General features: G+C 47.2%; 1 protein-coding gene across 2 annotated transcripts in view; it reads right to left on the reverse strand.

The window, feature by feature from the left end:
* Positions 1–25,335, reverse strand: part of IFT54 (intraflagellar transport 54) — a 64,803-nt gene that overhangs the window by 23,648 nt on the left and 15,820 nt on the right. The window contains exons 9-15 of one of the 2 annotated variants that reach the window (XM_007452886.1): positions 21,526–21,627; positions 18,944–18,964; positions 17,893–17,977; positions 17,368–17,451; positions 14,546–14,669; positions 14,295–14,328; positions 11,416–11,492 (exon numbers count right to left, since the gene is read on the reverse strand). In XM_007452886.1, coding sequence (XP_007452948.1) covers positions 11,416–11,492; positions 14,295–14,328; positions 14,546–14,669; positions 17,368–17,451; positions 17,893–17,977; positions 18,944–18,964; positions 21,526–21,627 — 527 coding nt within the window. The remainder of the gene's footprint in view (positions 1–11,415; positions 11,493–14,294; positions 14,329–14,545; positions 14,670–17,367; positions 17,452–17,892; positions 17,978–18,943; positions 18,965–21,525; positions 21,628–25,335) is intronic. The other variant, XM_007452887.1, reaches the window with a different exon arrangement.

Below are 25,335 nucleotides of genomic sequence, written 5' to 3' on the forward strand. Positions count from 1 at the left end.
TACTTTATTTTAAGATCTGTTTTTCTTTAAGGGATTTAAGAATATCCTCTAAAATGTATAGCTTATGTAGAGCAAAACCCTGACATAAAACAAGCCCTTCACTAAGTGGCCATCAGTCCTGGCCTCTGTGACAAGAATTACGGAAAGGCTTTATTAGTCATTAAAGGGTTCCGCCTGCTGGGGATAGGCCTTCGGCCAGAAGGAATGTTTTAGAGATTTGATCAGAAAACCTTGATAATGCTCCAATATGAACAATTACTCATGCACTGCTGCTATAAGTAGGAAATGAAGTATTTCAGTGCCAAGCATTTCAGTTTTCCTTGACTCTACAGCACCACTGTGACCCGGACCCCAGCAGAGCGGCAGGGCCGTGCCCTTGTTTCCTCCAGCTCCGTCTCGTGGACATGGCCATGTGGCCCAGATTACATTAGAAGCTCAAGGAAACCTAATTTATTCATGCAGGTTTGGTCCCTCCAGCAACAGAGCTTCCCTGGAAGCTGCTTTTCAAGTCATAAGTAAACACACAGGAACAATAAAGAGAAGGGAACTAGCAAAATAAAATAAACATGTTTCTCACTTAAAACAGTAAGCACAAATGGGTATGTTTCAGGATGGACCAAAATAACTAGGAATAAGAATAGTTACCAGGAAGTAAATGTCTTTGTTTAAAGTGAAGACAAAGACATATGGATTTCAGGATTAAACCAGTTCTAGGAACGAGCTGCTCCACCCAATCCACACAGCACAGGTTCTGCCCCTGCAAACTGGGGGGGTCGAGGAGGGGGCGGTTTCTGGTGAATCTGAGATGTGTCCCCAAGCAGCCCGCGGGCCCTACTGCGTTAAGACCCTCTGCCCAGGAGCGGAATAAGAGCTGGGCCCCAGGCCTTGGGCGTGAGACCTCGGCAAGGTACGGAGACGCGCGGACCCAACTTCCTCAGCAGTGCGGTCCTCCCCCAGTATCCGGGGATGGGTTCAGGACCAGCCCCCCAATCCCAGACACCAAAATCTTCGGGTGCTTAAGTCCCTTATGTAAAATGGCGAAGTGTGTGCATATAACCAAGTCACATCCTCCCGTATACTTTAAATCACCTCTAGATTATTTATAACACCTAATCCAGTATACATGCTATGAAAATAGCTGTAAATTTAATGTAAATGTCATGTAAACAGTTGCCAGCACTGCAAATTTAAGTTTTGCTTTTTGGAACTTTCTGGAATTTTTTTTTCTTGAAATATCTTCTGTCTGAGGTTGGTTGAATCTGTGGATTCAGACCCCATGGGTGCAGAGGGCCCATTGTAAATCATCGATGGTACCGGGCAGGTCTCTGAGCAAGGTGGTGAGATTACAGGAGATGCTGCATGGGGAACGTGGCTCTCCTACCTCTGTCACCCACGGACCTGCAGTCCACCTGGACCAGCAGAGACAACTGGAGACCCGCCCTGCAAGGCTGCTCTGTGCTGGGCTTCAGGGGACCAGGCCAGACCTGCACCAGCAGGCCAGCCAAGGCAGGCTGAGCCAGCAGTGGCTCAGCTAGATAATTTTTACGCCACTCCTTGTAAGCCTTGATTTCTAATGTTTTTTGTTTTTTTTTCTTAAACATCTCATGGATATTTTCTAGTCTTCCTACCTCCACAAACTAGCGAGAATTACCCTTCAGTCAGGGTAGCGCACCTGCAGTCTCTTCCTGTCGACAGAGCCAGAGTCTGGCAGCTGCAGCTTCTGTGACGTGTGAGAAAATCTCTCTTATTTGTCTACTTTCTGCTCCCAAGACTACCCCCTGCACTATTCTACAGTCAATTTGTCTAAACTCACTCTGAATCCTAACCCCAACCAACTGACGTCCAGCCCGTGGCCTCCGTAGCACGATCCCCTCCTGCATTCATTACCACGTCACAGTGAAGAGGGTAGTTACAGCCCAGGCTCCATACTGCTTTGGAACTGAACGTCCATCTACAGACTCGGACTGCGTCAAAATCAATCAAACTAAAGAGATTTTGTATGTAAAGCACAGAACTTTGGAATTGAGGCCAAAATTACTTATCGTGACAGAACTAAAATCTAGGAAAGTATAGATACAATATGATATGAATTTTAAGTTGACATTTTGAGTAAAAATATTTGTCACATCATTCACTGAGTAAACATATTAAAGAGAAGATGATGACCATTCAATTTGGAAATGTTTATTGGACTATAGCTAATTCTTATAATCCAAATTGTTAAGTCACATATATATTTTTTCAAGTAAAGTTTCCTCATCCACATAACAAACCACATCACAGGATATACAGAGAAGGCCTATGTCCTCATAATTATCTTCACAAAGTTCAAATACATATAACGTTTTGATGGTTCCTAAACCACTTTTGTGGTCTATAATATATCCATGGTATATTATCTGTAAGTATTTTGAAGTGATACTGTTGATAATTCTGTTTTAAGTTTTTTTTTTTTTGGCAGTACGTAGGCCTCTCACTGCTGTGGCCTCTCCCTCCGGACGCGCAGGGTCAGCAGCCACGGCTAACGGGCCCAGCCGCTCTGTGGCATGTGGGATCTTCCCGGACCGGGGCACGAACCCGTGTCCCCTGCAACGGCAGGTGGACTCTCAACCACTGTGCCACCAGGGAAGACCCTGTTTTAATTTTACTTCCAAAACTCCAAATCCCCAGCCTGTGTACTGGAAAACACTGCACTACTTGGGAACGTAAAACTATCCCCTTATTTCCAAATAAAGAAAGAAAGAAATACAAAAACCCTATAACTCTTCATGATTACAATCAATTTCAGTGGTTCCCCAGTTTAGCTATTAAAGTCTCACCAGTGAAGAAATATCGTAGCCTACGTTCCCTTTTATTTCTTTCATAGCAATTTAAACAGGAACAATGTTCTTAGCAAAAGAACATCCAATAATACTAGGACCACGAACTTCCAAACTAAGAATACATTTATCAGGCGCAGAATTTCAGTTAAGCAGGGATTTGGAATAGCATTTTTCTAACAGGGTTAAGGAATTTGTAATGAAATTGCACCATCTAGCAACCAAAATAAGAAATAACTTGACGATCTATTCAGATCACCAAAGTAAAAGAGAATACAACCGAAACCCCTGACTTTCACATAAGAATTTACGTAATTACTATTAGCTATATTCTACTTATTACAATTAAAATATAACATGTTTGTGATAAGATCATTTTATCCATCAAGAGGCATTTCAAGATACAAGAGGTTCTCACATGCCCAAATAAGTGCTTCTTTAAGACAGTCATCCATAATCTCCATGATGTGTGGGTGCTACCTTAGGTCCTTATGACAGCTTTCCTTCAGAAGGGCAGTGAAATACATACATGCAGGTCCAATTCAACACACGCTCAGGTTCTCATCTGAAGAGATGTATGACCTCTAGCAGTCCCAGTACAATACATGGTTTATGTGACTGAGAAGATGAAGAGAGTAAAATCACCAAAACTTTAAATAAACGAAGAGAAAGAAATCTACAAAGAGAAATAGACTCTCTGAGTCTATTTCAAAATAAAGAATTTAAATGCAAAGAAAAAGCATCTGAACTTTAACATTCACAGAACAGATATAAAATGAAAAAACACCCGAGAGAAGACTGTATAAAAGGAGATTGAAAAATTAGGAGTGAGAAATCTTTAAATGGTACTTTAAACTGAGTGAACCATCCTTGACACTGCTGGTTATTCTCCAAAGCATCTTCATTTATAAAGCTTAAAAAGCAAGCATTTTTAAAGCATAAGGAACACTGTAATAAAACTGCTTTTCTGGTTGTTTTTCAAAAACTTCATAAATCTGAAGGAAAAAAATACTTGGCATGGGCTAATATCTTACTATTAACAAAGTTTATATTTCCTCTTGAAAAGAGAGCAAGTAAGTCAGGATGATGAAGAAAATGCTCAAAGCAATCTGACTCACATATTTATTCTATAATGTATTCCTCAAGTCCATTAGCACAATAAGGAACGGCTTTTCTTCCAACACAACTTCAAAGACAGGCTGGAGAGATGCCCAGACTACAAATATGTATTTCCTTAGCATTGAAAAAAGTGCTCCTTCCAAAAAAATTAAAAGTACTGAAACTAAGGGCACACTACAAGTTATGTGAGAGCAAACACCTACTATTTGAATTTTTGAATAAGACAGAGAAGATAAGCAATTAATATTATGATTAATACATAAAAATCAATAATGATCATAGATAGATACAGTCTGCACATAGTCGTCCAATCACCCCTCCGTGAAATCAGCAGTGTGCACTGAAGTGTGGACACCAAAGACAGAAAGTAAACATACTCTGCAAGCACTCTGAAACATTTATAAAAACTGACCACAGGGCTTCCCTGGTGGCGCAGTGGTTGAGAGTCCGCCTGCCGATGCAGGGGACATGGGTTCGTGCCCCGGTCCGGGAAGATCCCACATGCCGTGGAGCGGATAGGCCCGTGAGCCATGGCAGCTGAGCCTGCGCGTCCGCTCCGCAACGGGAGAGGCCACAACAGTGAGAGGCCCGCGTACCGCAAAAAAAAAAACAAACAAACAAACAAAAAAAAACTGACCACAAACTAGGCCACAAAGAAAGTCTCAATTCCAAATAATCAACATCATACAGACCAAATTCTTTGAACATGCAACTATATTAGATACTGTTAAAAAAAAATAAATAACAACTCTTTAAAAACCATTATGTTCAAAAACTAAAGACCAGGGCTTCCCTGGTGGCGCAGTGGTTGAGAGTCCGCCTGCCGATGCAGGGCACGCGGGTTTGTGCCCCGGTCCGGGAAGATCCCACGTGCCGCGGAGCGGCTGGGCCCGTGAGCCATGGCCACTGGGCCTGCGCGTCCGGAGCCTGTGCTCCGCAATGGGAGAGGCCACAACAGTGAGAGGCCCGCGTACTGCAAAAAAAAAACAAAAAAACAAAAAAACTAAAGACCAGACTCCTAAATAGTCCACATGTTAAAAAAGAAATAACAACCAACTACTTCATGTTAAAGTTCAAGGAGTTTTTAGTATTCAAAAAATTTTAAACTTAAGGATATAAAGCATGCTTAAAGGGAGATGTACAGTCTTAAATATATTGGTTTAAAATTATAAAGACTAAAAATAAATGAGTTGTGTCTTTTACTCAAGAGGCTAGAAAAACTAATAAACACCCAAAGAAAATTAAGAGGAAGAATAAAGAGTAGATATCAATGAAATGAAAATAAAAGTGAGTATCTACAAAACCAAAAGTTGATTCTTTGCTAGAGGGTGTCTCCTTCAATCGTTTTTTCAAAGTCTTATCAAAGGAAAAAAGACGCAAAAATTCTGGAAGAAAAGGAAAACTATAACTATAGATATATTTTTTAAATCATAAAAGTATCTCAAAACATCTTTTTGCCATGACTCTGTAAAATGTGCATGAAATAAGCAACTTCCTAGAGAAGCACCGTGGAAGGGACTGCTGGTTGACCCCCGTGTCTGATCTCCCTACTTATAGCAAAGCTTCCTGCCCTGTGTGCAGCCCACATGTGGTAGCCATGCTGGTTCCAGAACCCTCGGCCCCTAGCCAGGCAGGCAGCCTCCGCCACTTACCCAAGTGCCTTGCAAAATCATCATTTTCTGACCATGTCAGGCAATGAGAAAATTTGGCAAGTTCTAGTCTGTAGTAATGGAACCTCTGATTGCTAGCTAAGCAAACGCATGCCTGGAACAAAGGTGTCACTTCACAGACCCCTTCGTGAGAAAGATCTGGCCAGTACCATGTAAGTGGAAGCAGTGTGCGTCACTTCCATTAAACAGCCTAAACGAGAAGAGGCGGGCCCTGCTCCTACTTCCCTTTTCCCTCTTGCTGGCTGGAACGCAGTCGTGAAGGCTAGAGCCGACAGCCATCGTGGCCCACGAGGTGCCCTGAGGAATGGAAGTCACACATGGAGGAAGGAGGCAGAAGGGTCTGGATCACCACCGCCTCCAGACTGACTCGGGACCTTCCACCTCACTTTAGCCACTATTACTTCAGATCTTTCCTGCACCCACAGGTAACCCTAATCCTAACTGATTCAAATATTAATTACCATAATAAACTCAAAAAGAAATAGGAAATGGAATAGACTCACTTAGGAAAGTGACTTGGTAAAACAAACAGAAAGGACCAGTTTGAGAGAACAGAAAAGCTAGCAACAGAGATGCCCATACTAAGAAAAGTGAGAGAGGAGGAGGAACCAGCAATGGAGACAGAGGAGGGGTGACCGGCATGGAGCAGGGGTGACCGGCACTGAGCAGGGGTGATCGGCACGGAGCAGGGGTGACTGGCACCGAGCAGGGGTGATCGGCACAGAGCAGGGGTGACTGGCACCGAGCAGGGGTGATCGGCACAGAGCAGGGGTGACTGGCACCGAGCAGGGGTGATCGGCACGGAGCAGGGGTGACTGGCACCGAGAGGGGATGACCGGCACTGAGCAGGGGTGACCGGCACCGAGCAGGGGCACCAGAGAGGCACGCTGCTGTCCTGGGAGCCAAAGGGAGAAGGCACATCAAGGAAGAGCGCCCAAGTGCATCAGGTGCTGCTGCTAATTCCAGTAAGATGAGGACTGAGAATCACACGGGGAGGATTTAACAACCAGGCAGGCAGGTGACCTTGACAAGAGCAACTCAGAAGAGTCATTCACAAGAGGATGGGAAGGGGTGAACTGTATGTAGCTGGTGAGCACATCTAGTTCCAATGAGGAGCTCTGCTATGTAGGGAGGCAAGGCAATGGAGTAAGGGTGAGCAGCCACAGCAAAATCAAGGACGAAAACAATTCCAATCAACATCACAATAGGGTTTCTAATGGAGCCACACAAACTGATTCTAAAATTCATATAAAGCCAGAAAGATTTAAGAATAATAGCCAAGACAACCTGGGGTGTGGGAGGAGTGGAGGGGAACAATTAGAACGTCTTTCCCAGACATAAAAACATAGGACTTAAAACAGGAGGACCACAGCAGAGCCCAGAAATACACCCACACACGAGGGATCTGGGTTCACTAGAGGGCGGCACCACTTACAAGGAGAAAACAAGCAGATCCCTACCCACGGCATAAACAAAAACCTAGATGTAAAAAAGAAAAACTATTTTAAGAAAACTATTGAGACCATCTCTATTACCAGGATAGGACAGTTTTTAAGGCAAGAGCAAAACAACTTATAAAGAATAAAGGCTGATTCAATTTTATATCAAAATAGAAAAGTTCTGTATATAAAAAGACATTAAGTTAGACAAGTAACGGACTGGGAAGATGTTTACAGCATGAGACACAAGGGATTATTCCATGACACGTGTAATATATGCAACCATAACATATACCATATATGATATTTATTATTATAGGATATATGACATATGCAACCATTTTACACACACACACACACACACACACACACACACCAATAACAAAAGGAAAAAGACCACTAAAGAAAATGGGCAAAGATGTGAACAGGCAACACATGAGAAGAAACCACAGTGTCAATTCCAAAAGCCACAAGCGCTGAAAATGGAAAGATTTTTCATAAACTTGGCACCAAAACTCATGTGAGGTTATTTTTAGCATTCTGCCCACCCGCTTCGTGGGACTCTTAATCCATGCTGTTGTGGAACCGTTCACGCATTTGATTACCTCTGACCTCAGTAGGGATTAGAGGATATACAGTATATGTACCACATCGCATTTCTAAATCCAAATACTTCTGGCATCAGGAGTTCTACATATAGGACTGTGACTGAACTGACACCAGACAGTTGATATGAGGCCAGAGCAATCAATACAAAGCCCCTAGCACAGAGGGAGGCAACAAATGTGTGTTGCTATTAATATTAAATTAAAGAAACAAGAAGATACAATCATACGTCCTTCAGATTGGGCAAAAAATTTGTGAAGGGTGACAATTTAACAAATGATGCTGGAACATTTGGATACCATACGCAAAAACAAATAAACTTCAATATACCTCGCATTCTATACAAAAACTAACTCAAAATATAAAACCTAAAACTATGAAACCTCTAGAAAATATATGAAGAAACCTCTATGACTGAGGGTTAGGCAAGACTTCTTAGACACAACACCAAAAGCAAAACCAAGAAAAAGAGAAAACTGCTACATTTGACTGCTTTAAAATTTTAAACTTCTGCTCTTTGAAAGACGCTGTTAAGAGAAGGAAAAGACAAGCCACAGACTGGATGAAAATATTTGCACATCATGTCTGATAAGGGTCTCATATCCAGAATATAAGAAGAATTCTCAGAACTCAACAGGAAGAAAACAACCAGCTTAATTTTAAAAGGGGCAAAAAAATTTGGACACTTTACCAAAGAAGATATTAGAATGGAAAAATAAGCACAGAAAAGACGTTCAACATCATTAGCAACTAAGAAAATGCAAATCAAAACCACAGGAAATTAAAAAGACTGGCCATACCAAGTGTTGATGAGGGTGTGGAGGAACTGGAACTCAAGTGCTGGCTGGAATGGAAGGTGCTGCAGCCACCCTGGAAGACAGTCTGGCAGTGTTTTAAAAAGGTGAACACACATTTACCACACGACCCAGCAGTCCCACTCCTAAGTACTTACCCAATGGGATGAAAGTATTAATCCACACAAAGACTTGTTCACAGCAGCTTTGTCTGCAACAGTCCCAAACTGGAAACAACCCAGATGTTCCTTGGCTGATACATGGGTAAGCGCACGGCGGTACACCCACACTGCCAACTACTTACTACTCAGCGGTAAAAGAAAAAGTGAACTGTTGATACATGATGCAACGTGGAGATCTCTCAAAAACAATCAGGATGGATAAAAGGAGCCAGACCCAATAAAAAGTATATATCAACTGAGTCCATTAATATACAGTTCTAGGAATGCAAACTAAAGTGACAGAAGGCAGATGAGCGGCTGCTGGGGATTGGGGGGAGGGGGGAACATGGAGAGAAGTGGGTGGGAGGGATGTCCAAGGGCCACTTCTGAGGGCAGTGGGCACGTTCGTTATCTTGGCTGTGGTTGCACGGATGTGTGGCAATGTGAGACTTTCATTCCATTCGGAGAACAAATTGGTACAGCCTTTGACAGCACCTGGTGAAACTGCAGCTCTGCCCGCGCTCTGCCAGAGCAATTCCAGGTCTGGCACGGCCTCTAAAGTACGGGGGTCGCAAACCACAGGCCCAGGCCTGGTTCTGCTGTTGTGAATACAGTCTCATTGGAATGCGGCCACACATCTGTTTACTGGTATCTATGCTATAGCTGTTTGCAAGCTCGTCAGCAGAGATGAGACGTTACAATGGACACTGTATGGCTCTGAAGCCTTAAATATTTACTATCTGGCCTTTTACAGAAGACATTCCCCGACTACTGCTGGAGAGAGACACTGGCTCTTGTGTGCCAGGGCACACGCAAAGGAGCCCGTGGAAGCACTGTTCACCAACAGCAAAAGGTTGAAGAATCCTAAATGTCCATCAGCAAAGGAATTGATTACTGACAAACACTGGAATACCACTCATCAATTAAAATGAATAAACTAGATCTACTGGTATCAGAACAGGCAGGGTCTCAGAAACATCACGACGTCTGAAGAAAGCAACTTGCACAACAAATCAACAACAGGATAAAGTTACAAACTCACAAAGCAATGCAGACACACGTAAAAGTAAGGAGCACACCAAATCCATCTTAGTGGTTTTGCCCTCGTGAGAACAGGATTAGAACGAGGACAGAAAGGACTTCAACTTTTCCTACACATTTTAACTTATTTTTGAAAATCTAATTAAAACGTTTTTATAAGACCCACAAGTTAAATTTAAATCTGATGTCTATAACATACCAAAGAAAAGAAAGCAGAGAAACTTGCTGGCTTTTCCCGCCCAACCGTAATACACCACCCCGACTGTAGGGCACTCACAGGCTGCACTTCTTTAAAGCAGCCGGTGCTCACCCAACAAGGGAGCTGTTTCCCTTTTATCTTCTGAAGTCAGAAGATCTGCTAATCTGAAATTTACTCTTCAGAGGAAACTGAAACACAGGCCTAGTGTGCTTTGCAGAAAAACACAGCTATAAAATTTAAACCAACTGAAGCTTCAAAGCTTACCTACTACGGTAACAGCCCGAGGCCCACATTGGAGGTTTCTGACAGGGTTGCAGAAACACTGCCAGGGACACCGGGACAAGTCCTCAGGCCTATGAAAAGGGCTATGACATATTAAAATTCCACAGCAATAGACAATAAACCGCAGAAAGTTTTGCTCCTTTCAGAAGAGCTGGCGGTGGTGTTGCCGGCAGAACTCAGGCTACGCTACTCTCCCGTTACTGCTGTAAAGGGCTCCCTCTAACGGTGGGCTCTACCATGCAGGTCTCCTCAGTCGCTATTAATCGTGCAGGACGTATCTGCATGCCAAACCAGGACATTTTAAGCAAAATTATCTAAAACAAATAACCGTTCATTCAACTGGAAGGAAAGAAAAGTGTCTGTGGGAGTGTGTATGTAAAACTTACTGGAACTGCTGGCTGCTGATAAAGCTAACTAACCAAGAAACTTCTGTTAAAAAAAACCCAAAATAGGGCTTCCCTGGTGGCGCAGTGGTTGGGAGTCCGCCTGCCGATGCAGGGGACGCGGGTTCGTGCCCCGGTCCGGGAAGATCCCACATGCCGCAGAGCGGCTGGGCCCGTGAGCCATGGCCGCTGAGCCTGCGTGTCCGGAGCCTGTGCTCCGCGACGGGAGAGGCCACAACAGTGAGAGGCCCACGTACCGCCAAAACAAACAAACAAAAAAAAACCCAAAATGAAGATTTATTCTTCTTTTTTTAAGGCGCGATAACGGAAACCTCACCGTGGCATTTGAGGCACACTACCTGGCCTGCAGGTATTCACCCCAGGTCACGTGCCCAAGGGCAGTGGCTGGTAGGAGGCCGTGGGTTCCAACAAAGCCACATCACACACCTGTAAGGCAGACGGCTGGAGGCCACATACAAATAGCACGTGTATTTAAAAGCCAGCCCTGAAAACTTCCCCCGACTCTTACTTTGTCATCAGCCAGGGCCATGCGGACAGCCTGTCCACTCTGCGCAGGGAGAAGGGATGCACCAGGCAGGAAGGGGTCAACAGGGGGTCAGAGCAGGACAGGCCTTGGACCCTGACTCCTGAGCTCCCAAGCAAGGCCACTGCCCCACCCAGGACAGGACTGGATGTGGGTCCAGGGAAGCAACGTCGCACCCCAAAAGCCCCAAATCTTCTATCCTCCCAACTGGAGGGTGGGGGAGATGGGAAGAGGCTTGTAAACATATAAACAGACATTACTGATAATCACAACATTTGAAAGATGCTTCTAATTTTTAAATGTAAATGTGTGAAACAGACTGCTAAAATGCCACTGTTTACAAAAATCATTTTGTTACCTTCTCTCCAGGTTTGGGTGACTGCTGCAACTTCTCATAATCTTTCTTAGTCTCCAAAATTTTTTTGACAAGTCCTCCTGTTGAAAACCAGTGGTTTTATGTTAAAGTGATTCTCTGCCCTAAGAAGCTATCCTGTTCTAAAGGGGTGGGGGGCTGGGGGCGAGGAGGGAGACTTAGTTCTTACCCTTTCTCTCTCTATACTGAAACGGCTTCAGATAATCACTGTATGATAAAAGGTCAAAGCAACTCTCTCAGCCTGTTGTAGGCTAAGTGCGAACACTGTTTTTATGCTGGGATAAGTCATCAACTTTTTTTTTTTAAAAAGAATTACTCGTGGGATAAATATCATATGAAAAACCATTTGAATATATCTTGTTTGGTACATTTGACCTTGGAACTATGTGAATATTTTACATAAGGGAATATTTTACATAGATAAAACAAAAATTAAAAATTTCATAGCCTAAAACTTGAAAGCAAAATGAAACTATAAATGTAACAGTATCGAAATCTTGAAGCATCATGAACTGTTAGCTCATATCTGAAATCGTGTATCCACTGAATCACAAGCTGGAGCAGTGTCACAATCCATGCTCTGCAGGACTGAGACCCGAGGAAGAAGAGGTTCATCTGAAACCCCGAAATCAGACCCACCTCCTTCCCCTTGACCCTGTTCCCGCCCCACCCCCCGTTACAGCTATGCAGGCCAAACACACTTATCATTCACGTCCACCTTCTCCCATCATGCCTTGCAACCAGAGCCCTAAGACTCTGGAGGTACATCAGAGAAAACCCACAGGAGCAAATGCCTCCCTTTTTCCAGTTCTGAGGGACCATGAAGCAAATATCATGAAAAGAGTCCCTTCTAATTGCTCCTTGAGGACAGAAGTGATGGTGACTTTTTCATTTTGGTTTTTTGCTTTTGTTTCTTAATTTTTTATAAATAAATAAAAAATAAACATAACAGTATCATGTTGGCAAGCATAACCGAACAGAGAAGAATTGGCTGTACATCCCTAATGGGATATGCACTAAGAACAAAAAGGCAAGCAGATCTGCCAAAAACGACCCTAAGGTGTTTCCAGTAATCACGTTGTTGTTAACCACCAGTGGCGTTGCTCTAAATTGCTGTGAGTGCACAATGTAGGGTAAAGACACCAACAGCTACTGCTGCTGGGAGCCAGGACTGGGGCACGAGACAGGAACTAACGTACCTGCAAAAATCAAAGAACTTAGGAAGAACCCTGCAATCATAAATCTAAGTTGGAAATACCAGTACAAACTCAGGATATACTTTCCTACAGAAAAAATTAGAAAACCCCCAGAAACAATGACCAACCCAGAAGCAAGTTGCAGCCAGGCTCCTTAGAGACACGGGACAGGAAATACACAAAATGAGTCTGAAACATCTGTCCTACTATAAACAAGGAAGCTACAAAGTCCACTGGGACGTGTCAAAAGGCCCCCACGGTCAAACACTGGACAACAGAACATCAAGGAGAAAACTGAGATGGACTGAAATGGAACACGTCAAGTGTGTTAAAAACCATGCCAGCATACAGACATCAAGCGCTTGCTTCGGCAGCACATATACTAAAATTGGAACGATACAGAGAAGATAAGCATGACACTTGTGCAAGGATGACATGCAAATTCGTTCCATATTTTTGTAAATCAGCTACTCCAATAAAAATTTAAAAAAAAAAACCCACCACCACCACCAAAGCCCTCATTAGTCACCCCTGAAGGTGCCAGGAGACAAATGCACTATTAAGGAAACTGATCAATGAAGGGGAAGTACGAAGCTGGGCCTCGGAGCGGCAAATTCCTGCAGAGGGGAAGCCTCACAGTGTGGAGATTGCCAACCAAAACGTGCTGGAGCGGGGAGGGGGCGGGACGAGAATGGTCACCGTCCCCACAACCCTCATGAAACAACAGACTGAGATCAACCTCCAAGCACAGAGACGGACAGGTGTGATGAAGAACCAACACCACTTGTCAAGTGTTCTTGCCCGAAAAACCTGAATCTGACCAAGTCTCTAGAACCAATTTACAGGAACCGAAGAACATTGAAGAAACCCACAACACTGGGGTGTGACAAGCAACACCCAATGGTGAGGAACTCTGCCGAACAACCGACCAGCCTCTTCAACAAATAAACTACAAGGGGGATGGGGTGGTAGGGGACCTACAGGCTGAGAGCGGATTCAGAGTTAGATCCACAAGCCGCAAACACAGGGACCTTATTTGGATTCTGACTCATACAAACTAGAAAAAAAACACACAAAACAACTGGGGAAAAAAACAGGCATTTGATGATATTAAGGAAGGACTGCTTTTTTTATATATAATAATGGAGTTATGGTTATGCTTTTTAAAAAAGAGCATGTTTATGGCAAAAATGATGCTCTCCAGGACTTGAAAGCAGTCGGTGGAGACTAAGATCAGACCAGATGACCGCTCACCGCAAAAGCTGCACGACAGTCAGGGGCTCACGAGACTATTCTCTCTGCTTCTATAAATGTTTGAAATCAAAGAAGACATTGTGCTTGGGAAGAAAACAATATGACAGAACTGTCGACCTGGGAAGGACTTCAAGGGTCATCCAATTCCACAGTCTAACTGTGCAGAAAAGAAGTGATGTCATCCCCACAACTGCCTACGGCTGCCCTCTGGGGTCCTGGCCACCCCCCGCCCCCCAGCAGCTTCCATCACCTCCCAGAATAACCCACACACGGAGGAGGTATCCGTGCCCACGGCATCCCATCTACTGCTACTCAGACCCCTGACCAAACCCTGGCAGACAAAGCTCATTTCACCAGATCCTTTCACAACACACGGAGCAGACACACGTGTGCACACACAACCCCACGACTCACCGTGCTTCTCATCTTCTAATTCCACCACTTGTACCTGAGCAGGAAAGGAAGGAGAAGAAAAGGAAATTCAGATTTGCTGGAATCTCAAACTCATGCTTGCACGCATCTCAGCAGAGGTGACAAAACTGAAGATGGCAGAGAACTAACTGAAACGCTGGAGGAAAATTCCGTCTACACAAATCTCTAAGTTGGAGAATTAATTCCAGTGCTGTTTGAGTGTGATTATTAAACATACGCTGTGGCTGACCAACCATTTCAAGCTCTGACATCTCAGAGAGCTGGGGGGCGGCCTCCACCACAAACTGGTCGGCGTCCTCATTGTCAGAATTCTGTGACTCTACGATCACATTTGAGACGGTTTTACCGCTTCCTGTCCTAAATGAAAAGAAATCAGATTAAATTAGAAACATTCTCCAGGTCACACGTCCTCATCAATCCCAGCGTCTGGAACTGTGTCTGAGGTTCCCTGAGAGGAGGCCGGAGCTGAGACGCAGTCTGCAAACATGCAGTCTGGGGAAAGCCGCCAGGCCCCGCCCCACCGTGCAGCCCCGCCCCGCACCGTGCCCTCCTCCCAGCCGGGGCTCGCTGCGGGACCAGCCCTGGGCCTGCAGCCCCTCTCCAGGAGAGGCCCGGTCTCCCAAGTCGCAAACCTCAGGGCAGGGGTGGCACTCACTGGTGGCCCTGCTGGCCAGCGCCACCTCAGACCCCGGCTCCTTGGTCTCTCGCAGGAACACAGCAGCCTCCTCGAGGCCCCTCATTTGGCTGCTGGGCACTGTCCCTGACCTACGGCCCTGCCCAGCACCCTCACTTACACAGCGCCTCTCCCCGAGGGCCTGCCATCATTCTGGACCAGCCCGATGTCCACGGGCTCCCGACCTGGTCTCCCTGGTAACCGCCTCCATCCAAGGGCTCTCTCCTGCCTCCAGTGGCCACTGCCGGAACTGCCCCGCCTACTGTCACCCCGCAGCAGACCACCACCAGTGCCTGCTGCTCAGGCACTGACTTCTGCTGCGCCTGCACTTGGACCACAGCCCCCAGACCCAAACACTCCATGGCTCCCCACCAGCCCCTCCTGCCCTCATTTCTTCCCTACCGACCTGACACAGTCGCGCTTCAACAAATACCCTTCAGCCCCTGCCACTATCTCTCCAGCACACGTACACACGCGTGTCCACACACCCTTTAGCGGGATGGGAGGTCCAGAAGCAGTCCCTGCACTTGGGTGTGAGCTCTCAACACAACACTCGCTTCCCACTAACACCTTCGGCTCCAACCCCAGGGCCCTCAGACACTCCCAGCTGCCCGTCCTGCCCCACCAGGACCGACCTTGTCTCGTCCTTGGTCTTCCACGCCCTCTGTACACCCCGTCCAGCCTACATCCCACCGCTTCCAGCTCCCGAAACCCTCCCCCACATCCTTCCCCTCAGCAAACCCTCTCCATCCTCACCCTCGTCCCCGAATGCTGCCGCCACATGCCTGCCCTGCGAGGCCTTCCTCCTTCTGGCCTCCAACCGCCAGGTCCCAAGGAAGGTCGAGGTTTTCCTTGGGCTTATGGAGGCTTCCAGATCTTTCTCCCTAAAATCCCCCAACTCTGAATCTCAATTGTCAGAGACTCCCCGAGAATCAGAGTCTCGCCCTGAACCCCATTATGAGTGCCACCATCTGCCAATCCCGGGCCTCACCCCTGCACTCCAGGCTCCTGGCTTCACTCTTGAGGATTTCAAGGGCTGAGAAATGATCCTTCCCAGTCCCTGGGCTCTAGGGTCCCCGGATTCTCCCGCATCCGTCTCTTGGCCACACTCCCAGGGTGATGCCTTGTCACTGCCACTGACAGCAAATGCTTAACCGTGGATCCAAGCACCCACTCTGTGGCCTCCCCCACCCATCTTCCCAGCTCCGGCTGGAGAACAAAGTCCACGTGATGCTGAGCCATCACTCCACCCCACGTGCCCCAGGAGGCACGCCACAGACCTCTGGGGTGGGGCTGCCTGTCCCCCACAGGATGTGCAGCAGCATCTTTGGCTCCAAGCCCCAACTAGAGGCCAAGGGCCTCCTCTGCACCTCCTCCCCAATCATGGTGCTACAAAAGGCCCCCAGACGGGGCCCCGGGCTGGGGCGGCCCCCGGGTGAGGACCTCTGCCCTCGCCCGTTCACCAGCCCCTCTCGTGGAGGACACTATCCACCACCTCCTCTCTCCTCTGAGCCCTGCCCCTCCTCGCCCAGACTCACTATTGGCTCAGGAGAAAGATGAAGAGCCGGGGTCTCACCTCCTGGGATGTCACCCGCCCGCCAGCCCCCCGGCCTTCGCTAAGGCCATTCCCTCCACATGTCCTGGACCACCCAGGGGCTCTGTTCCCACAGTCCCCTCTCCCCACCCCGCAACGCCGGCATCTCCAGTCTCCCCCTCTCCACTGGACCATCCCCGTCACCAGAAAAATGTGCTGGCCGGCTCATCTTAAAAACAGAGACCCCTAACTTCCCTTGACATTGCGCATCCCTCCGTTTCCCCTGGCAACCATACGTAAAACACATCTACGCCGCCTCCAGTTCCATCTGAAGCCCACTCCGACCAGTCTGTTTTCATCTTCCTAGTTTTTTGTTTTGATTTTCTGTACTGGATCCACAGGTAGATTTGTAAAATTTATAAAAGCCCTGCCTGAGGCTTGTCTTTATACTGCTGATGACTTTCTCACCACCTTTTGTTTTTTAATTTTTGTGCAATTAAGCCTTTAAATTTTTTTATCCTATTTTCCCCCTAATTGTTTTTATGCTTAGAAAATCCTCTATGTAGAGATGGGGGCAATCCACTTTCCCCGTAACTGTAAAGACATAACTGTACGAGCACGAACACCTGTGTTTTCCCTCACTTCTATCTGAAGTGTGTGGCACGCACGAGGTTTGAGGTCACGCTCCACCCCGGGTTCTCTTTTACTCAACAGCAAGTGCTCCCTGCTCCGTCTGCTGCCCGCTCCACCCCCGTCTCTCAGCACACACACCATCCTCGCCCATCCCTGTCCCACCAGCGCCAAGGAAGCCCTGCCCCTCGGAGCCAACGCAGATTCCAGGGCCTCACCTGTCCGTCATCGGCACCTCCGCACTCTCTGGCCGCCTGACCCGGGGAGGTGCGGGCCGTGCGCTCCCGGGCCGAGGTATCCTCCTAAAAAGGGATACAAAACACTTGCACGTTTCAAAGTGGACAGATGAAAACCCACATTAATGTTAATGCTAATTTCCAGGCCACCATCAATATGCCAGTTAGGACATAGCCTGCAGAATATTAAGAACGTTCCATCAACCTGACAAGTCTAAAAGTATCCATCTTTTAATCTTACATTCTCATTAATTTTAAGGTACAAAAAGTAGTAACCTAACTATCAGGAATCAAACCATGACATAATTTAGCCTTAAGTACCAATTTCCCTAAATCTCTAAAACATTCTACGTGAGTTAGTTACACCTCAGGTACCAGACAACTAAACAGTTTTTGCTTTCTTTGTACACATACTCTTCCTCACAGTTAAGCTCAGCATTAAGTGAGCTGCAGAAGCTACAGAGAGGAGCAGGGCAGCTGCCCGGGTGGGAGCCAGAGCACACGAACCTGACGGGGGCTGGGAGCTCGCCTGGCAGCTCGGAATTCTCCAGCACCTCACACTTCTCGTGGCCAGAAGGGCCAACGTCTCCTTCTGCACAGACAGCAAGCCAGCCAGCAGTTCACAAAGAAAGAAAGAAACAACTAGTAAATATGTGAAGAGACAGCAATCAAACAACTGCAAATATAAATGAGCTTTTTTTCATCTATCATTTTGATGAAGTTCAAACAGACACTTGATATCTAAATTTGGGGGGAGATTTGGGGAAACGGGCACACTCAAGCCCTGGGAATACAAACTGGTTTAACTTCTCCAGAAACAGGATTCAAAAGGTAGGTCAATCAAGTCAGCAATTTAACTTAAAGGAAATACAAGCTAAGGAAAGAAGCGGACACGTGTAACCTCATGTCAAGACGCTCACCCATCAGCATTTACAACAGTGACAGACACTAGGAAACTTCAGGGAACTGCGGTTTGTGAGACCCTCGTATAAACCAGCCGTCATGTTAATGTATGTATCATTAGTAGAGTAGGGTAGCATATCTGACCATTACACACACAGGCGGGCTCTAGAAGGACACCCATTCAAGTTACGAGCAGGGGCACTGCCGGTGCTTTTCATTTTCTTCTCCATAGTTTTCTGCATTTTTAAGGTTTTTCACTTTGGCTCTGTACCATATTGTTTTTATAATCTGAATAAAGTTTTGTTCATTTTGATAAATATTTAAACAGTAAATAATAAGCCCAAGCTATAATATTAAGACAATTAAATTTACTCTTACTATTTAAAGTAATAGGACTTTATACGTTAGAAAATAGTAAAATCAGAACTTGATTATTGGAAATACAGTTTACACTCAGGAAGAAATTCTGAAATGTATTCTTTTGAAACATATTTTCATAAAATATGAAAATTAAATCTTAACTTGGTGTAGTTATGTTTCCTTAAGTTACTTCCACTAATACAATTTGTAAAACATAAATCTGAGAGTACATGTTAATAACTATACACACGTACACAATTTACACCAAACAGATTTACTTAAGGCTATTCCTTACCTGCATCACTAGGAGAATCACCTAAAAAACAAAAAAAGGTACATCAGAAAATCAACTTCTGTGTTAGGAAACCTCAGTATATTAAATGAGCAGAACAGGATTAGAGAGAAATACATAATTAATAATTTTGGAGGTCTACTGGGGAAAAAAATGGTCATTTCCTCATAGCCTTTTTTCTAGTTTCCTACTGCCACTGCTTTATTTTCAAAGAGAGAAAGACAAAGAACAAACAAAACTATGAATCAGAACGTGTTATTACATGGAAACAGGAAGCAGCGATGAGAAGAAAGTGTATCCATCAAAGAGATGAATGAAAGAAACCGAAGAGGGAGAAGGTGACAGAGCCTCGAAGCCACGGATGGACCGACCGACTCCATGTGTGTGACGAGCCAGGGCTGAACTGGCGAACACACCTTGGGGCATTTTCCAGGCTCTGGATGGAAGCAAACAAGAGCCCGTCTTACATAACTCAGCAGCGAGTGTTTCTCCATCGGCTCCTAAATAAGAAGAAAGTGTCTCTGCCCCACACGGGCCTGCCTTGGCACTCTTCACCCAGGACCCTTTCTCTTCAAGTGCCGCTTTATGGGGACAAACGTGACCGACGCGGCCTGTCAACAAGGGAAGCGCTGCAGGGGTGGGCGGACCCGGGAAGGCCTCTGTGTCACACCCCTAAAATGCATGAACACGTGTGCAGAAGACCCAAAACTCCCTGGATTCAGGTGAGGGCCTGGACAGACGCCCCCCGGGGATGGGCCCAGCTTACCCTCAGGACACACAGACGCGACAGACAAGCGCCCCTCAGACCCCGGAACTGTGCACCGGCGGGGGGGACCTCGAGCGCTTTGGGTGGCCTGTGGACGCCATGGTCAGAGCCACAGAAACGCTGCCCCAAAGAGGGCAGCTCTAGGGGTGGGGGGCCCCTGGCTTAGGGCATCGGGGGGACCTGGGAGCCCTCCAGGACCCCATCTGCGTGGGACACAGTGCCTCCCGGAGGTCCCGCCCCACAGAGGGACAAGGCGAGGACAGGCTTGGGAAGCGTGGCTCCAGACGGAGCCTCTGGAAGACGGGGTGACGGGGGCTGCCCAGGAGGACGCGCAGCGGCCGCAGCCGCCCTCCTCGCTGCCCTGTCGCCTGGTGCGCGGGAAAGAGACCAGCGTGAGAGCCGCTGGGCCCCCGGGGCCCCGACGCCACATCCCCAGGCTCTATCCAAAGCCCATGCCCTCGGCGTCGCTGGGGACAGGCCGTGGGTCCCGGAAACGTGGCTGAGTCACGAGCTGACGTCCAGGTGGTGAGGGCACATGGCAGCCCCGCCCACAGATCGGGCCAGCCCCTGAGCGCCCCGTCCTTGGGGATGCCCAGGTCCTCTGCGGCTCCACCTCCTCCCCAGATCCCGGGGCCAAGGCGGCCCGGACGTGCAGGCGCTCTGTCCCCCTCGTCCCTCGTCCCAGGTGAGCACACCCTCACAGCCAGCTGCCCCCCCGCCCCGCTCTGAGCTCGGGAGCCTGCCCTCAGGCGTCTGCGCGCCTCGAGACTCTGCCGCCCCCCGCTCCCCGCCACTCCACAGCCCAGGCCGCTGTCGCCTCTGGACCACGCGCTGTGCTGCCCACGTGGAGGCCATCTGAGTAGGGCTCAGCCACTCATCGTAAAAATGCCATCGGCTTCCTGCTGCGAAGCTCCCTGACGAGGCCACTGGCCCCAGCTCTCACCCCTGCCCCCGCCAAAGGCTCTCCCTGACCCTCCCCCAGAGAGTGCAGAGTCCCTCCCCCCAGACCACCCCCAGCACCCCTTAGGTCACCTACTGGCTTCTGCCCACTCATGCACTCACTGCCTTAGGGCCTAGCACACAGCATGCCTTCAACCAACATTTTCTACTGGAACAAACTGACAAATGTCGGCCCTCACCTGGCCGTGCCCCTGCTGCCCCGGTCCCAACACCCTGCACCAGGCCCGGCACTGGGGCACGCACAACTCACATGGCAGGGGGCATGTGCAACCCTCCATGCTCGAAGGGGCTCCAGGGCCTTAAAAAGCAAATGCTGAACGTGGACTTTACCATGACTTTTTTTTTTTTTTACTGCTGAGAAAAATTATGTCAAAAGCAGAACCCCACTGAGGTAGGACTTAAGACACTCAGAGAACATCACAGACACAAAAGTCACAGTCGTGACAGCCCTCTGAGCTGCTTAAAAGTCCTCTTTGGACCTGAAACCTGGGGGACGCAGCTCGGCCTCTGGGACCCCCAGCAGCAACTGAGGCTTGTTCCTGTCGTCCCGACACCGCGGGCTTTCCCACAGTATCTCAGAAGGAACATTGGGGACACAGGAGAGTCTGCTGCCATCAGGCAGTGACTAGAAGACGCTTTCTAGTTTCTGTAAAAAGGCAAAAGTGAGCCATCTGCCACGTTCGGTCCTGATGGTGTGGAGAACGAGGGACTGGACTCTCTGGGGGTGTCAAAGACTCAGGGAACCTGTGGTTGCAGCCATGGCCTTGGGATGAGAGGCATCCACACAAGCAGCACCACATCTGGGGTGCCGGGTCTCCCTCACGGGACAGGAGTGGTTGACAAGGGGCCCCCTTCTCACCTTTCTGCTTTACTGCTGGCTCTGGCTCAGCACTTTCTCGCTGCAGACTAGATGAATTAGCATCTGAAACACTAGCTGAGTTAATATTAGCTTCCTTTGTTCCTGATATAAGACAGTTAAATGGGTTATTAAGATGGACTGGTCATCAGTGGCACCTTACTTATCTATGCTTCCCCACCACAAGCTTCCCAAGGATGACCCAGGGCAGCTTCTAGAAAACGCACCTAGAACACTCCTCCCAGGCCTGGCTCTGGGATCAGGAGAGCGCGAAGGGACACCCAGACGTGAGCAGACCCCGCCCACGTGGGCCAGGCAGAGGCCTGGGCTCCCACAGCCAAAGCACCCTGGCCCCCCATTTCCAGGACCACCCGACACTACCAGTCTCCCCTCATCTCCCCACAACAGCCAGGCCTGGGAGTCACAAGCTGCAAATAGGTTGCAACTTCAGGAAAGCAGGAGGAGTAGGAAAAGTATTTCTGGCCTCGTGCACAGCCCTAGACGTGTCAAAAGGTCCTAAATACTTGCCTCCTGATTACTGACTCATATGTGAATGTTTATAAAAATAGAAAAAACCACCAAATACCTGAGAAATAAAACATTTTTTCCTAGTAAAAACAAAAGGATGGGTGCTGGGGGAACAGATTTTGAATTGTGGCAGGACCCAGGGAGGAAACCTGACCAGTTACTAAAGGACCCTCCCACACACTCTCTAAAATGGATCAGGAGGCAAAAATAAAATTAGGAAAATGTTCCCTTTCCTGAAACACGATCTTATAATTTCTTGAAAGTACTCAATGAAATAGTTTATGTCAGAATTAAACTGTCACTAACTATCAGAGAACTGCTTGATTTTATGTAGTGCAACTACATAAAATAGACAACATATAATTTTCTGAGGAAATTTTTTTTTTGATCTGCAAAAACGATGCTGACTTAAACAGTCTGATTCATGTCTACAGTTCATTATTTATGATATCTCATAGGACCAACAAGAAATACCATTAAGTTCTAAAACAAACAATTCTAAAAATAGGTATAAGCTAGGCAGCTTTAGATTAACAATTTTAGAAGAAAACACCCCAATAACTTTAAGTTGTCATATGTTATTTGAAAGTATCAAATATTTTCTATATTGTACAAAACCCACCAGCACAGTAAGTAAATTACAAATGCATTATTTCTGTCCATAGCTTGAGGAGACCAATGACATTCTGCACAATTTTATCTCCTCAAAGCTCTTTCTTTCTTTACTTTTTTGAGAGGCCTACGATGGTTGTTTTAACGTTTCTAGTGGTATTCTTAAGTAAGGTTTACTAAACCCCAAATTCACACAAACAGAAAGAACATAAAAACAGACTATCATTCACTAATAATACTACAATCGATTCTTAATCAGAGGGCAGGTTAACCAGCTTGCCAAGCAACAGCTTTTAAAAAAATAACGCACCCATAAGAAATTAAAATTACTATGAATTGGAAAAAAAAAAAGTCAGTGCATTAGCACAATCTGCTGTCTGAGTTAGCGGCCATTACTGAGCCCTGCAGGTAAGGACGTGGGCGGAGCGCCGCGCCTTGAGGGGGTTCTCGCCCCAATAAGATCACCTGCGCAAAGCTGGGGGCACCGGCTGGGGCCACTGGCGTCTGCACCAGTCACTCTCCCTGAAACTCACCAAGCAGCGCAGAGCCCACAGCACTGCACAAGCAGCTTGCTGTTCTGCCAGGCCTCTGTGCAAAGTTCAGCTGCACGGAGGTGCTGACTACATCTGAGGGTAAATGCAAATAACCAGGGTTTAAAATGGGCGGGTCTGCCTGGCCCAGTAACCAGCCTTAGCATCATATCATGGGATGCAGAGACATTAAGTGCATCCTGACAGGACATAAGGTAAAGGGCACAGCATCACCTACGTAGGGGTGAGGGAGAAGCAATCTCTTCAACCCAAATCTGATCAGGCCTTTAGATCTAACAGAAATACAGGGGGGTGGGGGTGTGTGCCATAAGTTAAATGACACCACAAGGAAGCAATCAGACAAACACAGAGGGAACGCTGTACAGGACAAGCAACCTCACCTCTCCAGAAAGTCAATGTTCTGGAACGAAGGTGGGGGAAGGGGGGCTGTTCCACATTCAAAGAGGTTAAAGAGACAAAAAGAATAATAAAAAACATACAGTGTGTTCTGGATCCTGATTTTTTAAAAATAACATTGCTGAGACAATAAGAATGCAGACTGGGTTTTAGATGCTCTTTTGGGGAATGACAGGTCTGTTGGGTGCAACAATAATTTTATGGCTATGTAGGAACATTTTTTTTTTTTTGAGGTGATGCAATATTTCATAAAACTACGTCACTATAGATGAAGCAAATGTGTCAGAATGTCAGGGCTACTGAATCTACATGAGAGGCACATGGGTGCGGATCATTCTATTCTATGTATTTTTCATAATGAAAACGTCTAAACAAAACAAAATGAAATGAGCAAAATGAAGACACGGATGCCGTAAGGTTCCGGGAAAACATAAGACGACCAAACAGCTGTGGAAGGAGCGAGTCTCCTGAGACAGCCTGCGTGACACTGTGAGCAGGGGAAGAAGACGTTCACGTTTTGAGAAAGAAATGGATAAATTCCTTGATGAATTCTTCAATCCACCTGCAAAGGCAAATGAGAACCACCAAGCCCAACCATTCTCCCGGGACACCCCAACAGTAACGCAGGCCGGCCAGGCCCTGGAGCAGTCGGCACGACCCGGCCAGGCGCTGGTCTGAAGCGCTGGCCAGGACGGGAAGGGGACTGGGAGGACAGACCCAGTGGCCTGGATCTGGAAGCCATAATCAATCTGGGAACTTAAGGAACCCTAATGACTGCTGGAAAACCCTGAATTCCGGAAGCAAAATGACTGCCAGTGCAGGACGACATTTGTGATGACAGGGACCCGGGGTGTGTGCAGTGACAGGACTCAGGGAGGAAGGGTTTGCGTGGAGGGAGGCTCACCTGGGCCACCCAGGGACAGGGAGCGCACAGGACTCTGATGGCGGCCAGCAGGTGGCGCCAGGCTTCCTTCTAATCTCCGCAAAGCACTCAGCTGAGAATCGCCTGCTGCAATGTTCTGTGCTTCTTAAACACCGAGCTTTTATTATTTTCACACATGCAGATAAAGATCTATAAAGATCCATAAAGTCTAACATATGTCTAAATAACTACCTCAATTTATTTTAAATCCGGCACACCATCTCAGAACAGCACTGACGCACCATGACTTGGGGCTCTCGGTAAACTTTATATATAAAGTGATGGGTACTAAAGCAACGGTGCACGACACATCTGTGACAAGCCAGCCACTGCACGATCATCACCTCATTTACTCTCAAGGCAGGTCTTCTCACACCCGTGTACCCACGAGGAGACACTGGCTCAGAGGGCACACCTGTGCAGCTCATTCCAGGGCAGCAGGTACGCAGGTTTGGGTTTGGATGCGAGGTGTGCCCACCTGGGCCGCCCAGGGCCTGCGCTGGGCAAGCCCTCACTCAAGCTTCACCCCGCCCACTCCCCTCTCCTGCAGTACCAGGACTGCCCTGTGCTGCCCCCCACAGGACCCGCCTGTGGCTGAGAAAAGCTCCTGCAGAAATGAAATAAACCATCACAAGATGCAGCTGAATTGCAACGGGTGTGGCCACTGAGAAAAGCATTTTCATCCGTAAGAACTCATTTTGTCCCAATTTAGGTCGTTCGGTCCTCCCCCACTGCTCAAGACGCAGATGAACCACACAGAGCTGACCTACTTGGAACAGAATAACCACAGACCATCACTGCTGA

This window comes from Lipotes vexillifer, unplaced genomic scaffold (assembly GCF_000442215.2).
Source record: "Lipotes vexillifer unplaced genomic scaffold, Lipotes_vexillifer_v1.1 scaffold652, whole genome shotgun sequence".
NCBI lineage: Eukaryota > Metazoa > Chordata > Mammalia > Artiodactyla > Lipotidae > Lipotes > Lipotes vexillifer.